Source organism: Chlamydotis macqueenii, chromosome 3, assembly GCF_036417535.1.
Source record: "Chlamydotis macqueenii isolate bChlMac1 chromosome 3, bChlMac1.mat, whole genome shotgun sequence".
Classification (NCBI taxonomy): Eukaryota; Metazoa; Chordata; class Aves; order Otidiformes; family Otididae; genus Chlamydotis; species Chlamydotis macqueenii.
This window is the reverse complement of record NC_141558.1, coordinates 28,163,437-28,186,580: the sequence shown is the minus strand read 5'-3', so window position 1 is coordinate 28,186,580 and position 23,144 is coordinate 28,163,437. Positions and strand designations below refer to the sequence as shown.

Below are 23,144 nucleotides of genomic sequence, written 5' to 3'. Positions count from 1 at the left end.
GAGCTAAACAGTGGAGTGAAACCAGTTAAAGTCCCACAGGTAGTCTCACTCTTGGTAAATCCGCGGTGTCTTCTTCACATGCTGGTAATGTCTGAAACACCTAGCTGAAGTAGTCTTCCATTAACTTGAGCAAAGACTCCACTTTTATTCCACAATTTGCATGTACTCTCAGTCAAAAAGAAAGCACAGGACTGGGAAGGGGGAGGGGAGAATCACAGGGACTGGTGGAAGTTTGGAAGGGGAGCAGTTTGTCCCAAGCTTTCATTCCCCTCCATCTTGCCTACTGACCGTGCAGACTTGTAAGTATCTTCAGCACCTCCTTAGGAAAAATAGTTTTATAGTGTTTAAGGCCAACAGTATCCTGACTTGTATCAGAAAGAGTGCGGCCAGCAGGACTAGGGAAGTGACCGTCCCCTTGTACTCAGCACTGGTGAGGCCACACCTCGATTGCTGTGTTCAGTTTTGTGCTCCTCACTACAGGAAGGGCGTTGAGGTGCTTGAGTGCGTCCGAAGAAGAGTAGCAAAGCTGGTGAAGGGTCTAGAGAGCAAGTCTGATGAGGAGTGGCTGAGGGAACTGAGGTTGCGTAGTTGGGAGAAAAGGAGGCTTAGGAGAGACATTACGCTCTCTACAGCTACCTGAAAGGAGGTTGTAGTGAGATAGGTATCGGTCTCTTTTCCCAAATGACAAGAGATAGGACAACGTTATGTAGACAAGTGTAACATAGAACAGTATGAGAAAAATATTCCTTCCAAGTCAATCTGTTGTACGATTCTGTGATTGTAAAAGCAGCCCCCAAGTTTCTATCCTGTTACCACCATAAGCCTAGAAGGGTTGGCCTGGCAGGATGGCGAGATACCTGCCGAGATCAGCTGCGTGTTGCCTGCCGTTCCCTGGCGGTCTGCCGGCTGACGGTACTCCCTTCTGGAATAAGCTGGAGCTTGCTTTTCAGGGCTTAGAGCTCAGCCCTCGTCATGATCCCTCCTTGTTTGCCGCTCCTGCTGTGCAGGGCATCAAGTCCTGCGGGAGCTGCGCTGGGATCGGCTCCTTGTTGCCTGCCGTCCCCTGGAGGAAACTCGGCGGCCTCCTCGCTGACGGCGCTCTCTTCTGCCGGCATCAGGTGGGACTTGCTGTTCAGGGCTTAGAGCTCGCCCGTCATCACGGTCCCTTCTCCTTGGCTGCTCGTGCTGTGTGGGCCGCAAAGTGCTGCGGGACCTGCGCTGGGATCGGCTCCTTGTTGCCCGCCGTCCCCTGGACGAAACCCGGCGGCCTCCCTGCTGACGCGCCGGGCGCAAAGTGCTGCGGGACCTGCGCTGGGATCGGCTCCTTGTTGCCCGCCGTCCCCTGGACGAAACCTGGCGGCCTCCCCGCTGACGTGCCGGGCGCAAAGTGCTGCGGGACCTGCGCTGGGATCGGCTCCTTGTTGCCCGCCGTCCCCTGGATGAAACCCGGCGGCCTCCCCGTTGACGGCGCTCTCTCCTCCCTGAGGAGGCCGGGACGTCTCTGCTGGGAGACCTGCGGTGCCTGCGGCCTGAGGACTGAGGTCGCCTCCTTTCCACAGATCGGGACCGAGGTCTCTCTCTTTCAGCATTTCTGATGAGCCTGTTGTAGTCCACGAGTAGGTACATCTCATAGTCGCCGACTCCCACCTTGCGGTAGATACAGCGGAAAGGCTGCTGGCAGATTGGGCACACAGCTCTTATGCTGGACCAGTCCAATATGCAGGAAAAGCAGAAAACGTGCATGCACACGCTCATGCTGGCTTCATCGTTCATGCGGTCTAGGCAGATGGGGCACGTTAGGTCCTCAGAGGCATCCAGTGGTGAAGCCTGAGGCTCCTGGCTGGTGCTGGCAGCAGGGGAAGAGGTGCCGTCTTCTGCCAAATCCTCCTCCGGCGGCATCTCGCACTGCAAACAACAGAGATACAAAGCTCATGACCTGGCCTGGAGATGCAACCTGCAGGAAGTAGCAAAGCTGTGCAAGCGGAGTGCTAAGGGTTGCCCACTCTGCCTCAGGGCTGTGCTTGTGCTGCCACAAACACCAGGGACCCTCCCGGGGCAGATGAGTGCCAAAGACAGCAAGGGTGTCTTTGCGTGTTCCTGCTCTGAGGGCAGGGTGGAGACTGACCTCTCTGACACGCGCAGGCCGGAATTGGGAAGGCAGGAAAAGGCAAGTTCCTGGCCTCTCAGCAACAGCAGCTCGAGTCTGGGGATGTGCCAGGTCAGGACCCGTGCTCGGGGCCCTGCCAATGTCCCCTTCCGACAGATCCTCTCTGTGCCCTCAGAAGGGAGCCTACAGGATGGAGATCCTTTGTCCCCGCACCTGCAGACGTCTGACCCTGACGGATGAGGACAGCAGTGTGGCCCTTCAGGCCTGCCCCGTGCCCTGAAAGTATGGATGTGACAGAGGACACAGTGACTTTCTGGTGACATCGCAAGGCTTTCAGGGGCCACACCCAGAAGACAGAATCCCCAGCCTCAGGGAGCAAACGTTTCCCAGGCAGCTCCTCTCACACGACTGACCCACTGTTGAGCAGAGTCCTGTTGCCGTATTTTTCATCTACATGTCGGACACCAGGTTTCACTGCTCATATCAAGGACTGTGTTCTGGTTTAGGAATAAACCTTCTCAAGGCATTTCTTAGTCCTCAGCTGACTTTGCAGGTCCAGGGAGGTGATCCTTCCCTTCTGCTTAGCAATTGTGAGGCCACACCTTGAGTGCTGTGTGCAGTTGTGGGCTCCGCGGCACAAGAGAGAGACGGGCATACTGGGGAGAGACCAAGAAAGGTCCACAGGATGACACGTCTGGAGCACCTCTCCCGTGAGGACGGGCTGAGAGAGCCGCCTCCAGGATGTTCAGCCTGGAGAAGACTGCGGGGGAGATATTTTTTAATGTATGCCCATTCCTGAGGGGAGGGTGCAAAGAAGACAGAGCCAGGCCCTTTTCTGGTCTGCTTTGCCCAGAGAGAAGTCTCTTTTCTCTGCACTACCATAACACAAACCTTTTTGTGTTACAGGAATCTTAAAAGAACTTCCTCTTTATTACACCTGCCTGATATGAATATTTTACTTCATAATATTTCTTTGTAATCTCCTGCTTATTTAATGCTTCCTCCCACTGAATGCTATGTAGCACATTTTTTGCTAGATATTTTATAAAAATGAAACTTCTCATCCTTATGCTTTTAGTCATTATTAATATACCTTTTTATTTGGGTTTGGTGTACGGACCACTAGGTCGATAAGGATTTAACTGGTTGGGCGCACTCGAGAGAGTGATGGTCAACAGCTCAATATCCAAGTGGAGACTGGTGACGAGTGGCGTTACTCAGAGGTCCGTGTTGGGCCCGGCCCTGTTCAACATCTTTGTCGGCGACATGGACAGTGGGATAGAGAGCACCCTCAGCAAGTTCTCTGACAACACCAAGCTCTGTGGTGCCGTCAAACACTGGAGGGGAGGGATGCCATCCAGAGGGACCTTGCAATCTGAAGAGGTGGGCCCATGCCAGCCTCATGAAGTTCAACCAGGCCAAGTGCAAGGTCCTGCACCTGGGTCGTGGCAATCCCAGGCACAAATACAGGCTGGGCGGGGAATGGATCGAGAGCAGCCCTGAGGAGAAGGACTTGGGAGTGCTGGTGGATGAGAAGCTCAACATGAGCCAGCAATGCACCCTTGCGGCCCAGAAGGCCAACCGCATCCTGGGCTGCATCAAGAGAAGCGTGGCCAGCATGTCAAGGGAGGCGATTCTCCCCCTCTCCTCTGCCCTGGTGAGACCCCACCTGGAGTACTGTGTCCAGTTCTGGAGCCCCCAAAATAAGAAGGACATGGACCAGCTGGAGAAGGTCCAGAGGAGGTCCATGAAGATGATAAGAGGGCTGGAGCACCTCTCCTATGAGGACAGGCTGAGAGAGTTGGGGCTGTTCAGCCTGGAGAAGAGGACGCTCCAGGGGGACCTTATAGTGGTCTTCCAGCACCTCAAGGGGCCTACAGGAAAGCTGGGGAGAGGCTGTTCAGTAGGGCCTGTTGCAATAGGACTAGGGGTAATGGTTTTAAAATAGAGGGAGATAGATTCAGATTAGATATTAGGTAAATGGTTTTTTTACACTGAGGGTTGTAGAACACTGGAACAGGTTGCCCAGAGAGGTGGCTGATGCCCCATCCCTGGAAACATTCAAGACCAAGTTGGATGAGGCTCTGAGCAACCTGACCTAGTCAGGGATGTCCCTGCTTCTTGCAGGGGGGTTGGACTAGATGACCTTTGAAGGTCCCTTCCAATCCTAACCATTCTATTATTCTATGATTCTAATTCTAAGGTAATGAAGGTGTATCACATCTGAGTTGTTTTAGGTGTGTTTTCTGAGAGGTTTTAAAAGAGCTTATAGTAATGGTCTTCAATGTCCGTTTGCTGATGCAGGCTTTAAATAAATCATTTGATCTAGAATAGGCAGCAGAAACAGCTATTAACAAATTGTGATGTGACTGTTGTCTTACATACATTTTTTCTTATGCTTGTTGTAAATCAAATAAATTTGTATGTATGTTCCACTTCACTGTGTTACTCTTTTCCATGCTTGTTTTCTGGTCCTTGAAACCCTGTGCTTCTCTGACCCACAGCTGTCCCTTTTCAGCTCTAATTCAGTTATAGTTTACTTATTATAAGTATTGCCATGTTATTTTCTGTCAGTAATGACACAGCTGGAAATGCGGCTTTTTCAATAGTACCTGTACTATCGGGAAGCTCTCAGGCATCATATAAGATGTTCTTTGCAGGGTAATAAATAAAATTGTTATTATCTGTAGCTTGTAAAGCTTTAGGGAATAAAGAACTCAAAACTATTCAACCTGAATATATTTTGGGGTTGTTTTTGTCTATCGACTGTTCTACATACCATCATTATTTTATATATAGCAATTACTGCATTTCTTTAATGAAGAGTCTTTTTGTGCAAGAGGTAACTTTATTTGTTATCTTATTTTGTACAACCTTTAAATTGTTCAAAAACATTTGAATAGAAACTCAGTAACAATAAGAAGTTTCTTCAAGTTTTTACTACTCTTATGGAAAGTTAACCATTGCAATTGTAATCCGACTTAATTGTGGGAGGTCACATTTACAAAATTACATCAAGCTGTGATGTGATCCTCTTTAAAAGATTGATAGACTGAATCATAAGCCTCACCTGTTCCTGCTCCCACTGAGATAATTTGGCTTCCGTTTTAGTACAGGAGAATGACTTGTGGGTTGTCATTTCTGCCTCACAGCACTGGTGGCAGTCCAGATTTTTTCAAAGGCAACAGTAAATGTCATGTGAGTGCAAACGGCACAGGTGTTCAGTGCACAGTCTGTATTACAATGTGTAAGTTTAAAGTTTCTGAGAATGACAAATATCATGTCACCAATTGCTCTCTTTTTAAATATTTTTCAGAAATTGAAAAATTTCAGGGTTCTGAAGGCAAGAAGGAAGATGAAGAAAAGAAATATCTTGATGTTATCAGCAACAAAAACATAAAGCTGTCAGAAAGAGTTCTGATCCCTGTCAAACAATATCCAAAGGTACTGTAAATATAGCCTAATGTTTCTTTAATGTTTCTTAATAGAATGATGGAAAAGTCATACACTTAACTGTTTCTGCTGACCCTTAGTGTGCAGGCATCATGATGTTAAAAAACCAAAACAAAACAAAATGACAAAAGCCTAGAAATTAAGCTCCTGTTTGAATTTACCTGTTATTAGTTCTTATATGTTCTAGCTTCTGTCTTGGGGCCTTTCAGAAAAGCTATTGAAGTGAGTGAGAATTTTTTTTTTTTTTTTACTTCAAGCAGGTTTTGTAGCTGGTTCTTAAGAAAACTGTTGAGATGTTTTCTTACAGTTGCTTTTTTCATATGTACCATCTTTTTAGAAAATAAAAAAAAAAACAGTTAACAAAACAATATTTATCAGAATAAAGAAAATATATTTCAATAACTCTGAAAAGTCAACTTAAGCATGCTGCAGCTTCCTTATACAAGAGTTGGAGGATTTTTTCTGGCATAATAAGTCCTAAAAGATAAAGTAGCAGGATTATTGCAAGCTCTGACTTTGATAATGTACATCCCTATTTATAAAATTCAAATGTCTTTCTGCCATATACTTTCTTCATCTTTTGGTTTGTTTTCCTCACTGCTACATACTATGATTTTAAAAGCCTTTTGTTTTTTGTTTTTTGTTTTTTTTTTTTTTTTTTTTGCAAAAGAGCCCTCAATTCAGCTACTTGTCTGAAGTCTTAGTTCTTATTGTAAATAGAAGAAGAGAATGTTGATTTTTTTTGTGTGTGTGTACAGTGTTGTATTTTATATAAACAGTTGTTCTAATAGGATTCAAACTGAAATGGTAAACATCTCCATTTATCTTTATTTTTTTTTCTTGGTGAATCATTATCATATGGTACTTGGTTCACCATTAGCCCTGATTATACTCTCAGGTTTTTGCTTAATACTTTCATCGGTAAGAGCAATAAATTATAATGGGTAAAAAGCCTATCAAGCAAAATGAAAGGTGTAAAAAAAAATTAGAAAAAAAAACCAAACAAAACACAAAAACCCCAAAACAACTGAGATTCAGTTATTTCAGCTGACATTTACATCCTGCCTAGTGAATATAAAACTGAGAGAATGTAATCATCAAAATGGTAAAGACCACAGTGCTATAAGGAATTACTTTCTTGCTGCGTAGCCTGAAGTGCTTTGACTAGATTTGTGGTATTTTGTGTAAATGCTATAGGTGACCTGAAATTCTTAATAAGAGTATAATAGTGCTGTAACTTTATAACGTCAATGTGATAATTATTCAGAATACTATTTGATGAAGATAGTAGAATGAAAGATAAACTATTTAAAAGATAAATGCAGTAATGTATCCAATATACTGCTTGAATATGATTAAATTAACCTTTATTTACTTCAATGAGCTTGTTATATTAATGAATAGTAAAAACTATTTCTACAGGTTTTTATCAGTGAAACAAAAAAAATCAGTGCGGTGATTATACCCAGAACTACACGTTTCTTGCTACCCTCTAGAAACTGTCCTTCAAGGACTGCATTTGCCATTTGTATCAAACTGCCAATTGCTGTGTTCTAGTGTCTTATCTTTCTTGATGAATTGTGTACTTTAGGATAGTCAAAATCAGTACACAGAAGTTGCTTCAGATTGCTTTATAAATAATGAAAAAAGTAGAAATTTAGTTATAAAATAAGACATTATTTTTATGTATTTAGCAGAATATGGTAATATGAGCAGTTGATAGACCTGTACTTATGAAGAGTTAAGAGATTTGCTGTATGATTTCATCTCAGAGGCATTTATATTTGCAAAAACATTATTTTAGATTATTCATTCATTGTTTGCTGATAAGCTTTTTTGGGCAGTGCTGCATGAGCAGGGTTCTGTAAATCTGAAGAAAGTGTCCAAGTGTATAATTTTTTTTTTTTTAATAAGTATATTTTAAAAAAGAAGTAATGTGGTTTACAGACTATTTAGGAACAGGAGCAATCCTTTAAATATGTTTGCTCTTATTTTAACTATATGTAGAAATATACATTGCTCCAAGCAAACTCTTGACCTAAAGGTTTATGTGTAGGTTAAGCTGCAGTGAGGGTAGGTCCCTTCAGTGAGAGCTGTGATTCATAAGCAGCATTTTAAGGTTTGAGCAAAAGTTAACTGAACAGAAAAGGCTTCCAGTGGCTTAACAGCTCTTGAAGTTGCAGAATAAGTATTATAAAATTGTCTTTACTCAATTGTCTATAGTCTGATTTCTGAAATTGCTGGTGCAGATAACAAGAAAATAAAATAGTAAAAAATAAGATGACTGTAATTAGCAACAGCGGTCTTACATTATCAGCTCTGTTAAATATAGGCGCCTCTTCCCTTCTGTAAAATAGAGATCTAAAAAAGAAATAAGGATGTTACTTGATGGTTCAGCAAAGATCTTTTCTGAGATTAATTATTCTAAATGCCAGCAGCCCAAGCAAAAACAGCATCTCATTTACACACAGTTCTCTATGCAGCAGATCTTTTTAATGCTCTCAAAATTTATTCTGAAACATGATGCAGTGCCTTGTGTTTGTTGATCCTTTTTCCTGTACCATAGTGCCATTATTTTTTTTTTTTACTTTCATGATATGTGAATTCCAACTAAGGCAGATGTGGTGGGTTGGCCCTGGCTGGAACCCATGTGCCCACCAAAGCTTCTCTATCACTGCTCCTCCTCAGCTGGACAGAGGAGAGAAAATATAACAAAAGGCTCATGCGTCGAGATACAGACAGGGAGAGATCACTCAGCGATTACTGTCCCAGGCAAAACAGATGCAACTTGGAGAAATTAATTTAATTTATTACCAATCAGATCAGAGTAGGATAATGAGAAATAAAACCAAATCTTAAAAACACCTTCCCCCCACCCCTCTCTTCTTCCTGGGCTTAACTTCACTCCTGATTTTCTCTACCTCCTCCCACCCCAAGCAGCACAGAGGGATGGGGAATGGGAGTTGCAGTCAGTTAATCACACGTTGTCTCTGCCGCTCCTTCCTTCTCACACTCTTTCCCTGCTGCAGCGTGGAGTCCCTTCCATGGGAGACAGTCCTCCACAACCTTCTTCAGCATGAGTCCTTCCCACAGGCTGCAGTTCTTCACAAACTGCTCCAGTGTGGGTCCTTTCAACGGGGTGTGGGCCTTCAGGAACAGACTGCTGCAGCCTGTGCCCTACAAGAGGGTAACAAGCTCTGCCAGCAAATCTGCTCCAGTGTGGGCTCCTCTGTCCATGGGTCCACAGGCCCTGCCAGGAGCCTGCCCCAGTGTGGGCTCTCCATGGGGTCACAGCCTCCTTCAGGCATCTGCCTGCTTCAGCATGGGGTCCTCCACAGGCTGCAGGTGGATATCTGCTCCTCCATGGCCTGCAGAAGGACAGCAGGCCTCACCGTGGGCTGCACCAGGGCTGCAGGGGAATCTCTGCTTCAGTGCCTGGAGCACCTCCCCCTCCTCCTTCACTGACCTTGGTGTCTGCAGAGTTGTTTCTCTTAGGTATAGCCACTCCTTTCTCTGGCTGCAGCTGCTGTTGCACAGCAACTTTTTCTTCTTCTCATGTTACCACAGAGGCACTATCACTTGCATGAAAATAGCTAGGCCTTGTTCATAAAGATTTCACCACTGAACAGGTGAATGTTGTATTTCAAATACATCAAATATGGGAAAAGAGTGGTTTAGTTAAAAAAAAAAAAAGAAAGAAACAGAAGTCTGAAATGATCTCGTTATTGAAAACAAAAGCCACAATTTAGAAGCTTGATGGGAAACTTTGTCATTTGCATGCCAATACCGGACTCTCTGAGAGACAGAGTCTCTATGTGGGCGTAGGGTCAAGACACCCAAACAAACATAACTTACACCTTCAGTTATTGTCATTAATTTTTTTTTCTGGAAAACCTTGGATTTTTAGTGAGTGTTTTCTCTTCATATGAATTGCAAAAAAAAGAGTTATTTTGGTTTGAGTTACTAACTCATCAGCTACCAAAATCACTATTGTATGTTCAAGACGAAGGAACCCAGGTCAGTTCAAATGTATACGTTTAATTATTTCTTTCCAGTAGTTCTTTCTAGAAATTAAATTCTTATTTGGTTAAATCAGGGTTTGGTTATTTCTTTTCCTTCTGATCAACGAACAGGTAAATCAGTCTAAATCTAATGGAGTTCTGTACTGGTTTTGTTTAATGAGGGGGGGGCTGAGGTGGCAGCTTCTGTAGGAAACTGCTAGAAGTCGCTCCCCTTTGTTCAGCGGGCTTGGCCGGGCCAGGGCAGACCCGCTGCTGGCCAAGGCCGAGCTGATTGGTAGCAGAATCTTCCGTGATAATGCCTCTGTGATAACGTATTTAAGAAGGGGAAAACAGATGATTTGAAGAAAAAAAAAAAAAAATATGTGAAGGGGCAGAGAGGGGGAGGCGCAGGCCTCTGGGTCTTGCAACTCTACATCATGGAAGTCAATCAGAAGAATTAACTTGTTTGTCATCTTTGTCACCTCTATTGGATTCTATTAGTTAGCAGGACATATTTCTAGTATCTTATATTTTTATAATTTTCATTATCTAACCAGCAGTAAGGCAGCTATCGGCACTCATCAGTCATTTCTCAATTCTCTCAGGTATCTTATTAACTCAATAGGTAAATTTCATTGATGCTCAGTAGCTGTAACATTCCTTTTTCACATGTGTATAAAATATATCCTTCCCTTACATATGTTGTTATGTAGATTAGATTAGAAATATAAGAGACTGACTGTATTGGTATAGAGGAAATTTTTCAGAACAAGAAGATATATATCAACTGAGCTGAGATTTGTTTCTGAAATTTCCTCCATTAACTGTTATTCTAGTTAATTAGTGTATTTTGTAGTATGTCAATCATATGTTAAAAATATGCAAACAAAAAAAATTCTGAAGTAATTCAGAAGACTCCTAACTGTGGCAGATCTATGAATATTATTCTCCCCAAAAGTGAAAAGAAGAACATATTTTCTTGGTATACTTATTCATCCAAAGAAACAAAATGTTGAAATTTTAATTACAGGCATGAGCACAGAAGAAAACATAAAATTGATAGTAAGGGGAAGATGTCACATTCTGGTGAAGATGTGGTAGGAGAACTGAAAGGAAACAGGGTAAAGATTTTTTGTAGAAATGACTATAGAGAAACTTCAGTCACAGTAGCAGTAGAAAAAGACCCTCATTAATGAGGAGAAAATGAAAAAGGATAGTCATGCCTGAGACAGAGGGAAGAGCAAATAGACTGGAGGATGGCACAGAAGGTTCGATGCACAAAAAGGAAATACTATGTGTGCAGTGATGTTTTGTTACCTGGGAAAATAATTAGGAAAAGGGACATAAAAGAGGTAAGAGACAGGAAGAGTAAGAGAAATGAAGTGATTGAACTCAAAGACAAGGCAAAAAGAGCAAATCATTATGGAATTAATAGAATGGTTAGGAGTGAGTGTAGAGGCCACTCTGAACTGATGGATATGCTGATTCTCTGACAAGCATTTATGTACTGGTTGACATCTCCTGCCAAAGAAAATACTATTTTCCAACAAATTGGACCTCCTTCATTTTTTTTATTTTCAGTTCCTTATACAAAGACTTTTGAGAAATCAGAGTGAATTGCTTTACTCCTGGCATGAATTTGTGAATTATTCCTTAAGTATGAAAACAAACTTTATTGTAGACATAGTTCCTGATACAAGTGTGTGAGCGAAGGAAAGAAAGATCTAGCATGGAGGCAGTTCAGTTGTCCCTTAGTATTTTCAGATGTGTATATTTCTCGGTGTATCTATTTGATCTGATCATTTATTACTCTTATGTAAGATAAATTCATCCAAATGTGCTATTCTTTAAAATAGTATATGACATAAGCGGTTTTATACACTTAAGCCTCCGTGAGCAATTTGTGCAGTTCCTTGAACTGATTTTTTTGCCACTCAGTAACTGAAAGTTTGGCTTTCGTTGTTTTGTATAGTCATCGCCTTTTTTGAGATAAATTGTTTAAGGAGCATGTAAACCTGGCTTTGCAAATTTGCTCCTTTGTACAGTTTTAAGAATTTGAGACGTTGTTTAAGACACTAGCTTTATGTAGTGCAGATATATAAAACAACTGACAAGTCAGAAAAAGAAACAGTATATATATAAATCTTTAATATTGCAGTGCATCTTTTACTAATTTAAAGATTCAAATAAAACTAAAAAAAAGTCACAGCACTGAATATTTGTTTATATCATTTTATACATCGTGAACTCATGACTTCAAGCAAATAACTCATACAAACTCACTAGTGCAAAAGAATCAGTTGTGAAGGGTGAGCTTTACTGTTCTTGTTCTGGGTTTAACATCTGGCTCAGACAATGAATATGATGATTTTCCTTTTTATTTAACATTCTCCTCTTCTACGGTTTGTTTCTCTCAAACCTAACAGTTGCTATTCTGCTTTCATACAAATTGTTGTCATATTAATTATCTCCAGGTGATTTGTTTGTTTAGTTACCTTTTAAGTAAGACAGGAAGAAAAAGATACAGTGTTATATCCATTAGGTGAATGGGCAAGAAAATATAAAATTTCTAAGGAAAATGAGACCTAGGCTATCAGTTCAGTCAGTAGTCAGGACTTCCAACTGTGATTTATATTGCTGTAATGACATGAGGACTTCGTTGATGCGTAAGGCAAAAGGAAAATTTGACCTGACACTCAGTCCTGAAGATGTTTTAGGATATTGGGAAAAATCTCCAATATTTTTAATAAAAAGAAACTTACCTAAGTGTCTAACTACAGAACAGGAATTTTTCCATACCCTACCAGCGTTTTTTTTCTCCCATGTAAGACAAGAAAAGCCGTTATACTTGGAAAGATACTAGAATTTAGATTGATGCCAAACTGAACCTAAAAATTATGCTCATTCTGTTTTTCAGCTGAATTCTTTAAAGAGAAGCTTGAACAATGGAAGGCAGAAAATTATTAATTTAGATAAATTGTGCTGCACTGAAAATGATGCCATGAATAGTTGTTTTAAAAAAGAATGCTTTCTTATATATCCTGAGAGATTTCTAGCCCTACCAGGTCTTGATGAAGTAACTGTGCATCTTTGTAACCAAATATCACTTTTTATTTTATAAAAATATAGAGGGGGCTCAAACTTCCTTTTTAATTAAGGCTATTTTAATTTTCATATTGAAGTGTAATTGCCACCCATAATCTCTGATCCACAGAACATCAGGAATAATAGGGGCAAAACCTTATTTATGTTCTGTGTTTCATCTGGAATTTAATAGTGGTTGATGCTTTCATTAAGTCTCTAGTTTCTGCAGTAACTGATATACAGAAAATTATTACAGAAAATTTACATAAAGTGTTTAGTACTTAAGGTTCAGAAAAATCTCTTGAAAAGGTACTTGAAAAAAAGTGACTCAGTGATAAAAGACTAGGCCCTGATTAAGCTGCTCAGATATTAGAAAAAGTACCTTTGAGTTATAGTATTTCATTTCTGCTTCATACCAAATTTCTTATTAATCTGTGTTTTCCATTCTGATCATTAATTTTATTTCAAGTACTATAGTAGAAATATTTCAAAATTCAAATTAAAGTTTTTCAGTATTGTCATCTTCTCTGCTATAAATAAATAGCTATTTGTAACCAAGGTATTTCCTTTAAAGCGCTTCTGTATGAACTGTCCAACTAATTCTGAAAAGTGAAATTAAGCCTGTGAACACTTGGGTAGAAAAAAAGTATAAAAGCAGTTATCTTCATTTTTGTTTTTCTGAATATCTTCCTATATTCAAACTGACGAGAAAAGGTAAAGCCTTTGAAACCTCAAAACCTCATTCCATCTCTCCAAAATTTTCTTATTCAGTACAGTTTTTCAGTATTTCCAACTGTACTTAAAAACCAAAATACATGTGAATCTTCTATCCTGCATTTAAAAACAAGTATTTGGAAAATTACAAATACTTTTTGCTGTACTTTCAGTAAAATACATGAATCAAAAATCACACACACATTTTTCTTTTCTGACTTATTTAGGACCTGACCTTTCATCCATCTCTCTACTTACCTCTTCCATCAGGTGAACTGTGACTCCAGTGTTTCCAGGGCCTTTTGAGTGGATACAGAAAGTAACTTAATTTTAATAGGTCCACATTTTTGTTAAGGATTTATTTGTTTTCCTACACTGCTGTTGAAATCAGCTCCCACAACATGAGCTAACCTCTGTCATGCTGCAAAATTTTTCTGTGCACAAACCTCTTTAGAAATTGCTTCGTAAAATTGTTCCTGACTGCAGAGAATAACAGGTATTCTAGATAGCATTGTAGAGATTTGCCTCTCTGTTTCATTTAAGCATTCACAACTGTATAAATCTTTAGCAATGTAATTAAACCAGCAGCAACGTAATTAAAAATAGGTGGCACAAAAAAATATTCCCAACATCAAAGGACTTTTTTCCCCCCCTCTTTGATTATATGATTTTTTTTAAAGATTTTTTTTTGCAGAGTATCTTTTCTTTATTTATACATGCAGATATATAATTCAGCCTCTAGCTTTTACTGTTTTCTTCCTTGAGCTCATCCTTAAAATTACAAACGGGGGCACTAAATTGCTGTTTTGTGATTTACAAGGACTTACTCTGTGCTATTCTGGTGGAATGCAGTATTGCCTTCCGTCTTTGATGGCAGGCTTTTAGAGTAGTTATAATTTAACATTTCATATTACAGAGCACTCAAAGGCCAAAATGAGGTTGGAGACACTCTTTGTACTCAACATGCTCAATGAGTAAACTGGTCTTGCTCCAAGGAGTTGACAGGCTGCAAAACACAACATGACTAGGAAATGAGACAAATAAAAAGATCAGCAAAAGGGAGATGGTAGCTGGTAGCAACAGTGTGGAATACAGACAAGTCCTAGATGCTTGCCAGTGGGAACATTGGTCGTGTGTCTTGTTTTCTAAGTCACCAAAACTCTTACATTCCTCTGTATTCTTCTTTTGCTATTCCTATTTGTGAAAAAAAAAGGGAAGAAAAATAGGATTCATAGCAGCACTTTAATAAAATCAGCCTGCATTAATAGACAATTCTAATCAGGAGCATGACTTCATGTTAATGGTACATAGACTGTGTGTGATAGATTGCAGAGATGTGTTCCACCTGCACTGAAAGATATTTGAAGTTTTGTTTGCAGTTACAGCAGCATTGTTTCTTCTCTGCTGCTTAGTCCAAAAATCCTCAATTAATATAAAGTCTGTCTTCAGTATCATCACTGCAAGTTCAACATTTTCGAGGGACCTAGATTTTGGAAATTGAGGGGAGTTAAGCAAACAAATCTATTAGTGATTTATGATAGGGAGTAGAATCCAGCTCACTTCCATTTACTTGTGTTGCTGCTTAAAGGACTAAAAAGGGTACTGAACAGTAAAAACTAGATTTTGTCTCTAAATACACAGTGATTCAGATCTAGTAAAACTTTCAAATTGGACCTATCCTTAGTGAGAAATGTAAAGCAAACCATTAGTTAAGGTAAGATTTATCAAAGTACTGTTGATCTCAGTAGAAGCAGAACTAAGCCAATTATTTGTACTAATCAAAAACTCACCTATTTTCTGATCAGTTTTGGATGACTTGTTATTTCCTTTTTTTTTCCTTCTAGCTTTTCAGATGATGAGTTACCAGTTATGTTAGCATTTATAAAAACAGTATCTTAAAGTTGCAGGGCAGTAGAAAATACTTTATGGTAAACTAGTTCTCCTACATGATTTTCAAAATATCCTTAAAAATAGCAAGTTTAAAAAGCATACCGAAGTCTATTATCATTTAATAGACAATGAGAAATAAATGTATCTTGTGGAAAAGAGTTTATATAACATGGTAACTTAGGAAAGAACAGAATGCATAAGGTATCTATTATGCTGCATCTTGATGAAAGAGAAAGATGCTTTTCCTGTAAGGGTAAACCAAAATACTTACTACAAGTAGTTTAAAACAGCTGGAAAGGCTTTTGTTGTGGGTAGGTAGCTAAGTTGCTTGCTCACTCCCCCACAACGGGGTGAGGGAGAGAAGTGGAAGGGTAAAAGAGTGAAAACTTCTGGGTTGAGATAAAGACATTTTAACAGGTAAAGCAAAAGCTACATGGACAAGCAAACATGGAATTCATTTGCACAAAGAAAAGAAAGTAGTTCATTCATCGCTTCCCATCAACAGGCATATGATCAGCCATTTCCAGGAAGTAAGGTAACCATACGTAATGGTTACTTGGGAAGACAAATGCTATCACTCTGAATGTCCCTTCTTCCTCCTTCTTTCCTCCAGCCTTTATTGCTGAGCATGACATCATATGGTGTGGAATATCCCTTTGGTCAGCTGGGGTCACCTGTCCTGGCTGTGTCTACTCCCATCTTTTTGTCCACTCCCAGCCTGTTCACTGGTGGAGCAGAGTCAGAAACAAAGATGGCCTTGAAGATGTGCAAGCAATAGCTAGAACATCAGTGTGTTATCAATACTGTTTTGGTCACAAATCCAAAACACAGCACCATACTGTCTGCTAAGAAGAAAATTGACTCCAACCAGCCAGATCAATACAAATTTCAATTTGAAATACTGCTATCATATAGCATATGAGGTTGACTTTCTTGTAGTTGTGGTACAGTTTCGTATAAATATTGTTAATCAGAATTAGAATCATAGAATAGCTTGGGTTGGAAGGGACCTTTAAAGGTTGTCTAGTCCACCCCATCCTACAATGAGCAGGGACATCTTCAACCAGATCAGATTGCTCAGAGCCCTGTCCAACCTGGCCTTGAATGTTTCCAGGGATTGGGGCATCCACCACCTCTCTGGGCAACCTGCTCCAGTGTTCCACCACCCTCATTGGAAAAAATGCCTTTCTTATATCTAGTCTAAATCTGTCGTCTTTTAGTTTAAAACCATTGCTCCTTTTCCTATTGCAACAGGGTCTACTGAAATGTTTGTCCCCATCTTTCTTATAAGCCCCCTTTAGGTACTGGAAGACCGCTATAAGGTCTCCCTGGAGCCTTTTCTTCTCCATACTGAACAGCCCCAACTCTCTCAGCCTGTCCTCATAGGAGAGGTGCTCCAGCCATCTGGTCTTCGTGGCCCTCCTCTGGACTTGCTTCAACAGGTCCACATCCTTCTTATGTTGGAGGCTCCAGAACTGGATGCAGTATTCCAGGGGGGGTCTCACAAGAGCAGAATAGAGGAGCAGAATCATGTCCCTCAACCTGCTGGCCAATGCTTCCTTTGATGCAGCCCAGGACACAGTTGGCTTTCTGGGCTGCAAGTGCACGTTGTCAGCTCATGTTGAGCTTCTCGTCCACCAGTGCCCCAAGTCCTTCTCCTTAGGGTTGGTTGCAATCCATTCTCCGCCCAGCCTGTATTTGTGCCTGGGATTGCCGCAACCCATACGCCGGACCTTGCACTTGGCCTTGTTGAACTTCATGAGGTTTGCATGGGCTTACCTCTCCAGCCTGTCAAGGTCCCTGTGGATAGCGTCCCTCCCTCCAGCATGTCGACCGCACCAGACAGCTTGGTGTTATTGGCGAACTTGTTGAGGGTGTACTCTATCCCATTGTCCATGTTGCCGACAAAGATGTTAAACAGCATCGGTCCCTGTCCTCTGAGGAGCACCACTTGTCACTGCTCATAGTAATGTTTTTAATAAGGAAATCTAGTGCAGTATGAGTATCATGTGCTATTTTTTTATTATTTTATAGACAATCAGTCTATTTGGGTGTTAGCAGAGAATTAAAGGACAGCAAATGATAATTTTATGGGAATTAGTAGGGTTTAAAGAGTGTATTAGTAACTTGTTTAAAGTTGCTATTAAATATTTACTTCCTTTCAAGCATTGAAAAAAGATTTCGTATTTAAAGGAAAAAAAAAACTGCAATGGGCAGGAGGTAGTTGCTGGTCATTTTTTTCATATGCCTCTGCTGTTCTAGTCTAAACTGGTCAAATGTGTTGTAAGTGCAGAATCTGCATGAACTAATCGGTTCTTGAAATCAAATGTACTGTTTTGTCTTACACAAATGCTCCTGAATTATGTTTCTGCCTCTTGAAGCTGAAGATGAAATCTGTTTTGTGTCTCTTCAGGCTTTTTTCCTCTGTTCAAGTGAGTTAGAAGGTCACTTCAGAGTAGTAATTAATGTAATTTGTAATAACTCTTAGCTAAATTTAGTAAAACAATTTGAAAATTGCTTATAAAGTAAAATATTGGCACAAAAGCTAGTTCTCTGCATTCATCTCTGTACAATAAACCTAATGATTAGTCAGGAGGTAGTATAGCTTATCATAAAACAATTTAGGTTTCAATAGTACCTAAATACACAAGCAGTTCCATGAACATCAGAGCTAAGGAAGCTGTTTCTAGACATCTGTGTCTTGTGATGAACTGTGAGCTGGGATTTGACCTTTTACTGATAGCAGTATGGTGACAAAAGTTTTCTCTTCTGTGGATCTTCAGACCTCTTAGAACATGAGTTTATGGCACAGACTTTGTTTTAGTTTAAGCGTGTCCTATTCAGCTCCATGCTCTTGCCAAACTTCAGAGTTCTTACTTGTTTTTGAAATAGCCTCCTCTTTCAAACTGAGTTGATGTCAACCTACGAGGTCAATAGTAACTAGGAAAGAAGACTACACACGATGCATGATCGCCTTGCCTTGAGTCACTATGAAAGGCTTGGAAAGCACATAGCCTGAAAACCCATGAGTCATTTGTCTCCTCACACAGGGCACAGAGGAAGCCTAGGCCAAATTTAGTGACAGGGGCAGACAAGCAGCCTTCTCCAGAGCTGGTGAGCTCCAAGCAGTGCAAATGTGAGTCTGTCTGGACCAGATATTTTAGTGACAAGTTTTCTTCCCTCTTTAGGATTGTCATTTAAATGGTTTTGTAATTCCACTGCAACTTGCCGTGGATTTTGGTGTCTTCTTCCCTATTTCTCAAGCTTCCCACATATCATCAGAGATCTTTAAAACATAATTATATGTTGCTATGTAGAGGACTATGGTGATGAAAGGAATAGGCTTAAAATGCTCTCTTACTTGCTGGGTTGCAGCTATTTAGCCTGGAGTGTGTTTGACCTCAGCCTATCTCTTCCCCTTTTCATTTTTACTCACATTGAGGAAACAAAATAAACAGGTGACGCTTTCATATGATGAGCATGCAAAGGATGTCTACTGGTTTTGAAGAACTCTGTTTCATAAATATATCTTCCAGGAGTTTATTAGAAAATATATTTTATTGTGTCTTATTAAAACTTATTAAAAATATGTCTTCCATTTTCAGCCTTTATAGCCCAGTAGTAGTATCAGTATATAAATATTCTCAGGAACTAAAAGAATCAATTGCAAGCCTGTTCAGTTGATAGATGTAGATTTTCAGTTAATAGTAGAACCACAGGTTTATTCAGAAACTGTTATTTTTCCATGGTTTGGGATTGGGAGTCAGAAGGAAAATATTACAAACTGGAAGGAAAGCATGCCCTTCCTCTTTTATTTCCAGAAACATAGCAACGCACAGTGCTGTCACTCATACATTCTTAAAAAAAAAGGTGGGGAGGGAGGCAATTATTCCATCACTTGTCCTAGATAGGAAGTCACAGTTTTGTTCCAACAGGATAGATTTAGAATGAGTGATGAATATGGTGAAGATATGATTCCATCTACCTTCTGAGATCATAATGCTGTTATTTAGGTAAGCAGCAAGTAGCACTAGGTTAAATACTATCCCATATGTGTTATTCTACTGCAGGAAATGTGCACTGTGGCATACATAGCATGATTGCACACCGTTTGCTTACTAATCACTGGATTCCAAGCTGATAACCCATCTACTGTCTGATGAGAGAAACTGTTTATGTCAACTCAGCAAGAGAGAATTAAATCTTCTTCAGCTGGTTATTTTTAATTGAGGAAAATTCACTGGAACAATGCTTAATGAAATATTAAAGAAAAATGATACAAGGTATAGCGAATCATTCAATAATGGTAATAATAATGAACCTGTTTATTAGAAATTTAAGAAATTTAGTTTGGGTTTTGAGTGAGCCATTTCTCCATCATTTACTGAGAAACAAACTGGTGGGTAGCAGAGAGACAGAAAAAAACTTCTTTCTGAAAGAGAACAATTTGTTACTGGTTTTACTGGCAAGGAATTATTTCTGTCTTTTTCTCTTTTTTTTTTTTTTTTTTTTTTTTTTTCTTTGTTCCTGATACACTGATGATATTGTTTCAGATTGGATAAAAGAGAACCGTGTCTTAGGCTACTCTTTCCCACCTTGCTTTAAATACTGTTTTTCTAATTGAGTGAAAGTGGCCTTTGGAAGAAATAGATTTTTTTGTGTATATGTATAAGCTGTAAAACTTCAGCTCAATTACTCACATAGGTACTAGATACTGTGCATAGCTTTATATATAAATAAAAATGTAGATATAATGTAAGACCACATTTTATGTCGTGTCAACGTGACACAAGGCAGTGCTTTTTTTTATTTTGCTAATGTTCAGACCTGAGAGTCTGCATTCTCAAGCGTTTCCAGTGAATTTGTCATGTTGCCTAAAACAATGGATGTACTTAAGTAGATAGGTTATCTGTAGATTTCCAGAATATGTAAGTACTTTCAAAGATTCCAGAAAGCACACCATATTTTTTCTAGATAAATATGTTGACGTGTGAAACTTATAACACTGATATATGTTGACTATATTGCCAATCTTCATTTGACATCTAGTGTTCATAAAGCTCTCTTCTTACTCATGATAATATTAAGGTTGTTTTTTTTTTCCCACGGGAACCTCACTTCCTTTACAGAAATCCCTAATATTGTGTCTGGTTGTGAAGATACTGAAGGTGATTAGCATATACAGTAATTCTTGTCTCCAAACTTTGCAAGATACACATTTTTAAACTCAAGCATACAATTCACATTGTGGGTGGGTTTTGTCTCACTGCGTCATCTTACTTTAGTCACAAGTTGCTCATGATTTGCACCATGTAGCAGATAGGGTAGTTACAAAATTTCAAACTGAAATTTAAGTTCTTTTTAGGAAAATGTCACTAATGAAGCCATTAACAACCATGTTGTGCACTCCCATAAGAGTAGCTAACTCACGTAGAACAGAGTTATAAACCCCTGAAATGAGGGGTTCATAATGTAAGAACAGAATTCTAGAGGCATGAGTGGTGTCACTGTAATTAGCTCAGTGCCAGTACAGATCACTTTTTAGTATTCTTTCAGCCTCTGTGAGAAGAGATATTTTATTTCTTTCAGGCATAATTACATTTGTCACATTTTTTGAGTTTGTAAAAATCATACTAGCGTAAAAGGCAAGATGACTTTCAGAGCACTTAACATCATGTTGTTCATAATATCATTAGAGGGAGGAGATGATAGGGAGGAAAAAAGTGGAAAACTACTTTTCAGATAATTTCTCTCTCTGCTGCCCTCTTTTTTTTTTTTTTTTAGGATTTATTTTCGGAAGAGTCTATAGGATAATCAGAACAGAAAATATGTTCTGCCATGGATATACATGAAGGATGAGATGTAGGGAAGAGGGAAACTCTACAAATCCTCTCATGATTGTTCCCTCAATGGAGAGAGAAAAGTCTGGGTTTTTTTTTCCTGGGAGCTGGTTACAAGAACACACCATGTCTCTGCAAGGATGTTTTGATAGGCTTAGGCCTAAGCTCACAGACTGAGTACATGAAGTCAGTTGTGTCTGCAGGGGCAGGGCTAAGTGCACATCAGTGCTCCACAATGCTGAAGTTGTCTGCTTAGTAAGCAAGTTGACTCATTCTGCTCTAGCCTGAGAGCGCCAAGATTTTCTTCACATTTAAGATAAGTGATATGTAGGCTGTGAAAGGAATGCTGATGGGGCAGTCTCCAAATACAAGAAAGATGTAGACAAACTGGAGTGAGTTCAGTGGGAGGCCACCAAGATTATCAGGGGCTGGAGCACTTGCCCTGTGTGGAGAGGCTGAGGGAGCTGGCCTGAAAAAGTCAGGAGAAGAGCTGGCTTCAGGGGACCTAAGAGCAGCCTCCCTAGTGTCTGCGGGGAGGAGACCCTTCACAGTGCTGCAAGGTAGGGAGATAAGAGACAGCAGGTGTAGTTTGCAACAAGAAATGTTCAAACTGGATAAAAGGAGAAACTTCATCACTATGAGGACAGTGAAGCCGCAGAGCAGGTTGCCCAGAGAGGTTATACAAATAGAAGACATTCAGATTGTATTTGACTGATGCTCATTGAAACGTACCAACTATCTTTAAATTGGCTTGATGGTTTTCATTTTTTTTTTCTGCCCCTACTAATCTAGTTGCAATAGCTCATTTCAGTGAGGGTTTACCAACTGCAGACCCAGATTTCTGAGTGGGACAGGTAGCTCAGGTCAGCTTCAGTGCTTTTGTATCCTCACTGTTAGTAGCAAATAATTAGTGAATTGAAAGGTAATTTAGGTATGGTCAAAAGTGCCCAGAGCTGTTGCGTACCTAGAAATACTCTTAATTCTGTCCAGGATTACTACAGTTTTAATCTATACAGAAGCCCAGCATACGATCCAAAGAAATCAAGAAAAGAAAAAAAAAATCTTTCTTTTCTCCCTCTATCAAAAAGTAGCATTCAGGATAGAGAGAGGAACTAATAAAAGTGATAGCAGCATAAGAAAAGCCTTGTTATATAAGCAGTTGCAGAGACTTGGTTATTTTCATATAACAGCTGGTAAGAGAAAACTGCCAAACAAATCACTTTTCATAGCACATATTCGATGCAATGAAGAAACTATTTTTAAATAATGTATGACTTTTTTATTTGCATTTCTGATGTATTAGGAGTATTGTAATCTCAAAATGCCTGTTTAGTCAGACAAGAAAATGAATGCTAATGACATGAGGTATCTGTGCATGTGAGCTTTCTACTGCAGATGGGATCATAAGGGATGAATTAACTGGTACCACAGAGGAAGATGGTTATGTTCTGGGGAAGGAGATTCTGAAGTCATTTTTGAGATAACAGTTTGACTTTGAATTTATCACTGAACAAAGTGATCAATCATTAAATTACTTTGGAAACTGTAAAAGATTCTGTGAATGCATTGCCCTTTCACGCTTGTCAAGTTTGGCTAAAGGTAATGCTGGAACAAGTGGGACAAGACCCTTCATGCCAGTCAGAGAGGGAAGGAAAAGGAGAGAAGGGATCCTCCTAGAAAGGATTCCATCCCAACTATGTCCCCTTTATTCCTCCAAAATCCCCATGTCTTCAGACTGTATGAGGTACAATTTTAGAGGGAAGCACTCAGTAAAAGAGCACTTTTTTTTTTTCTTTTTTTTTTTAAGTGAAAGCAGTTTGATGGTAGATTATTTGGGTTAAAATACCACCCCATCCTTGTAAGACTAGAAGCTTAGTTAGAGAAAAATAGGCCCTTCCAGGGTGATTAATTTAATCCTAAATGCTCATATGTAAATAGATTTCATAAAAGTACCAGTTTGTCTGGTTTTTTTGCCTAGATAGCAGACAACTTCAATTCTGAAGTTAGTGAAATGAAACCACCTAAGAAAAGGTAGTTACTGTACTCTTGGGAAGT

General features: G+C 39.9%; 1 protein-coding gene across 1 annotated transcript in view; it reads left to right on the top strand.

Moving 5' to 3' along the window:
- Window positions 1-23,144, top strand: part of KHDRBS2 (KH RNA binding domain containing, signal transduction associated 2) — a 394,032-nt gene that overhangs the window by 106,980 nt on the left and 263,908 nt on the right. The window contains exon 2 of the mRNA XM_086743272.1: window positions 5,424-5,551. Coding sequence (XP_086599398.1) covers window positions 5,424-5,551 — 128 coding nt within the window. The remainder of the gene's footprint in view (window positions 1-5,423; window positions 5,552-23,144) is intronic.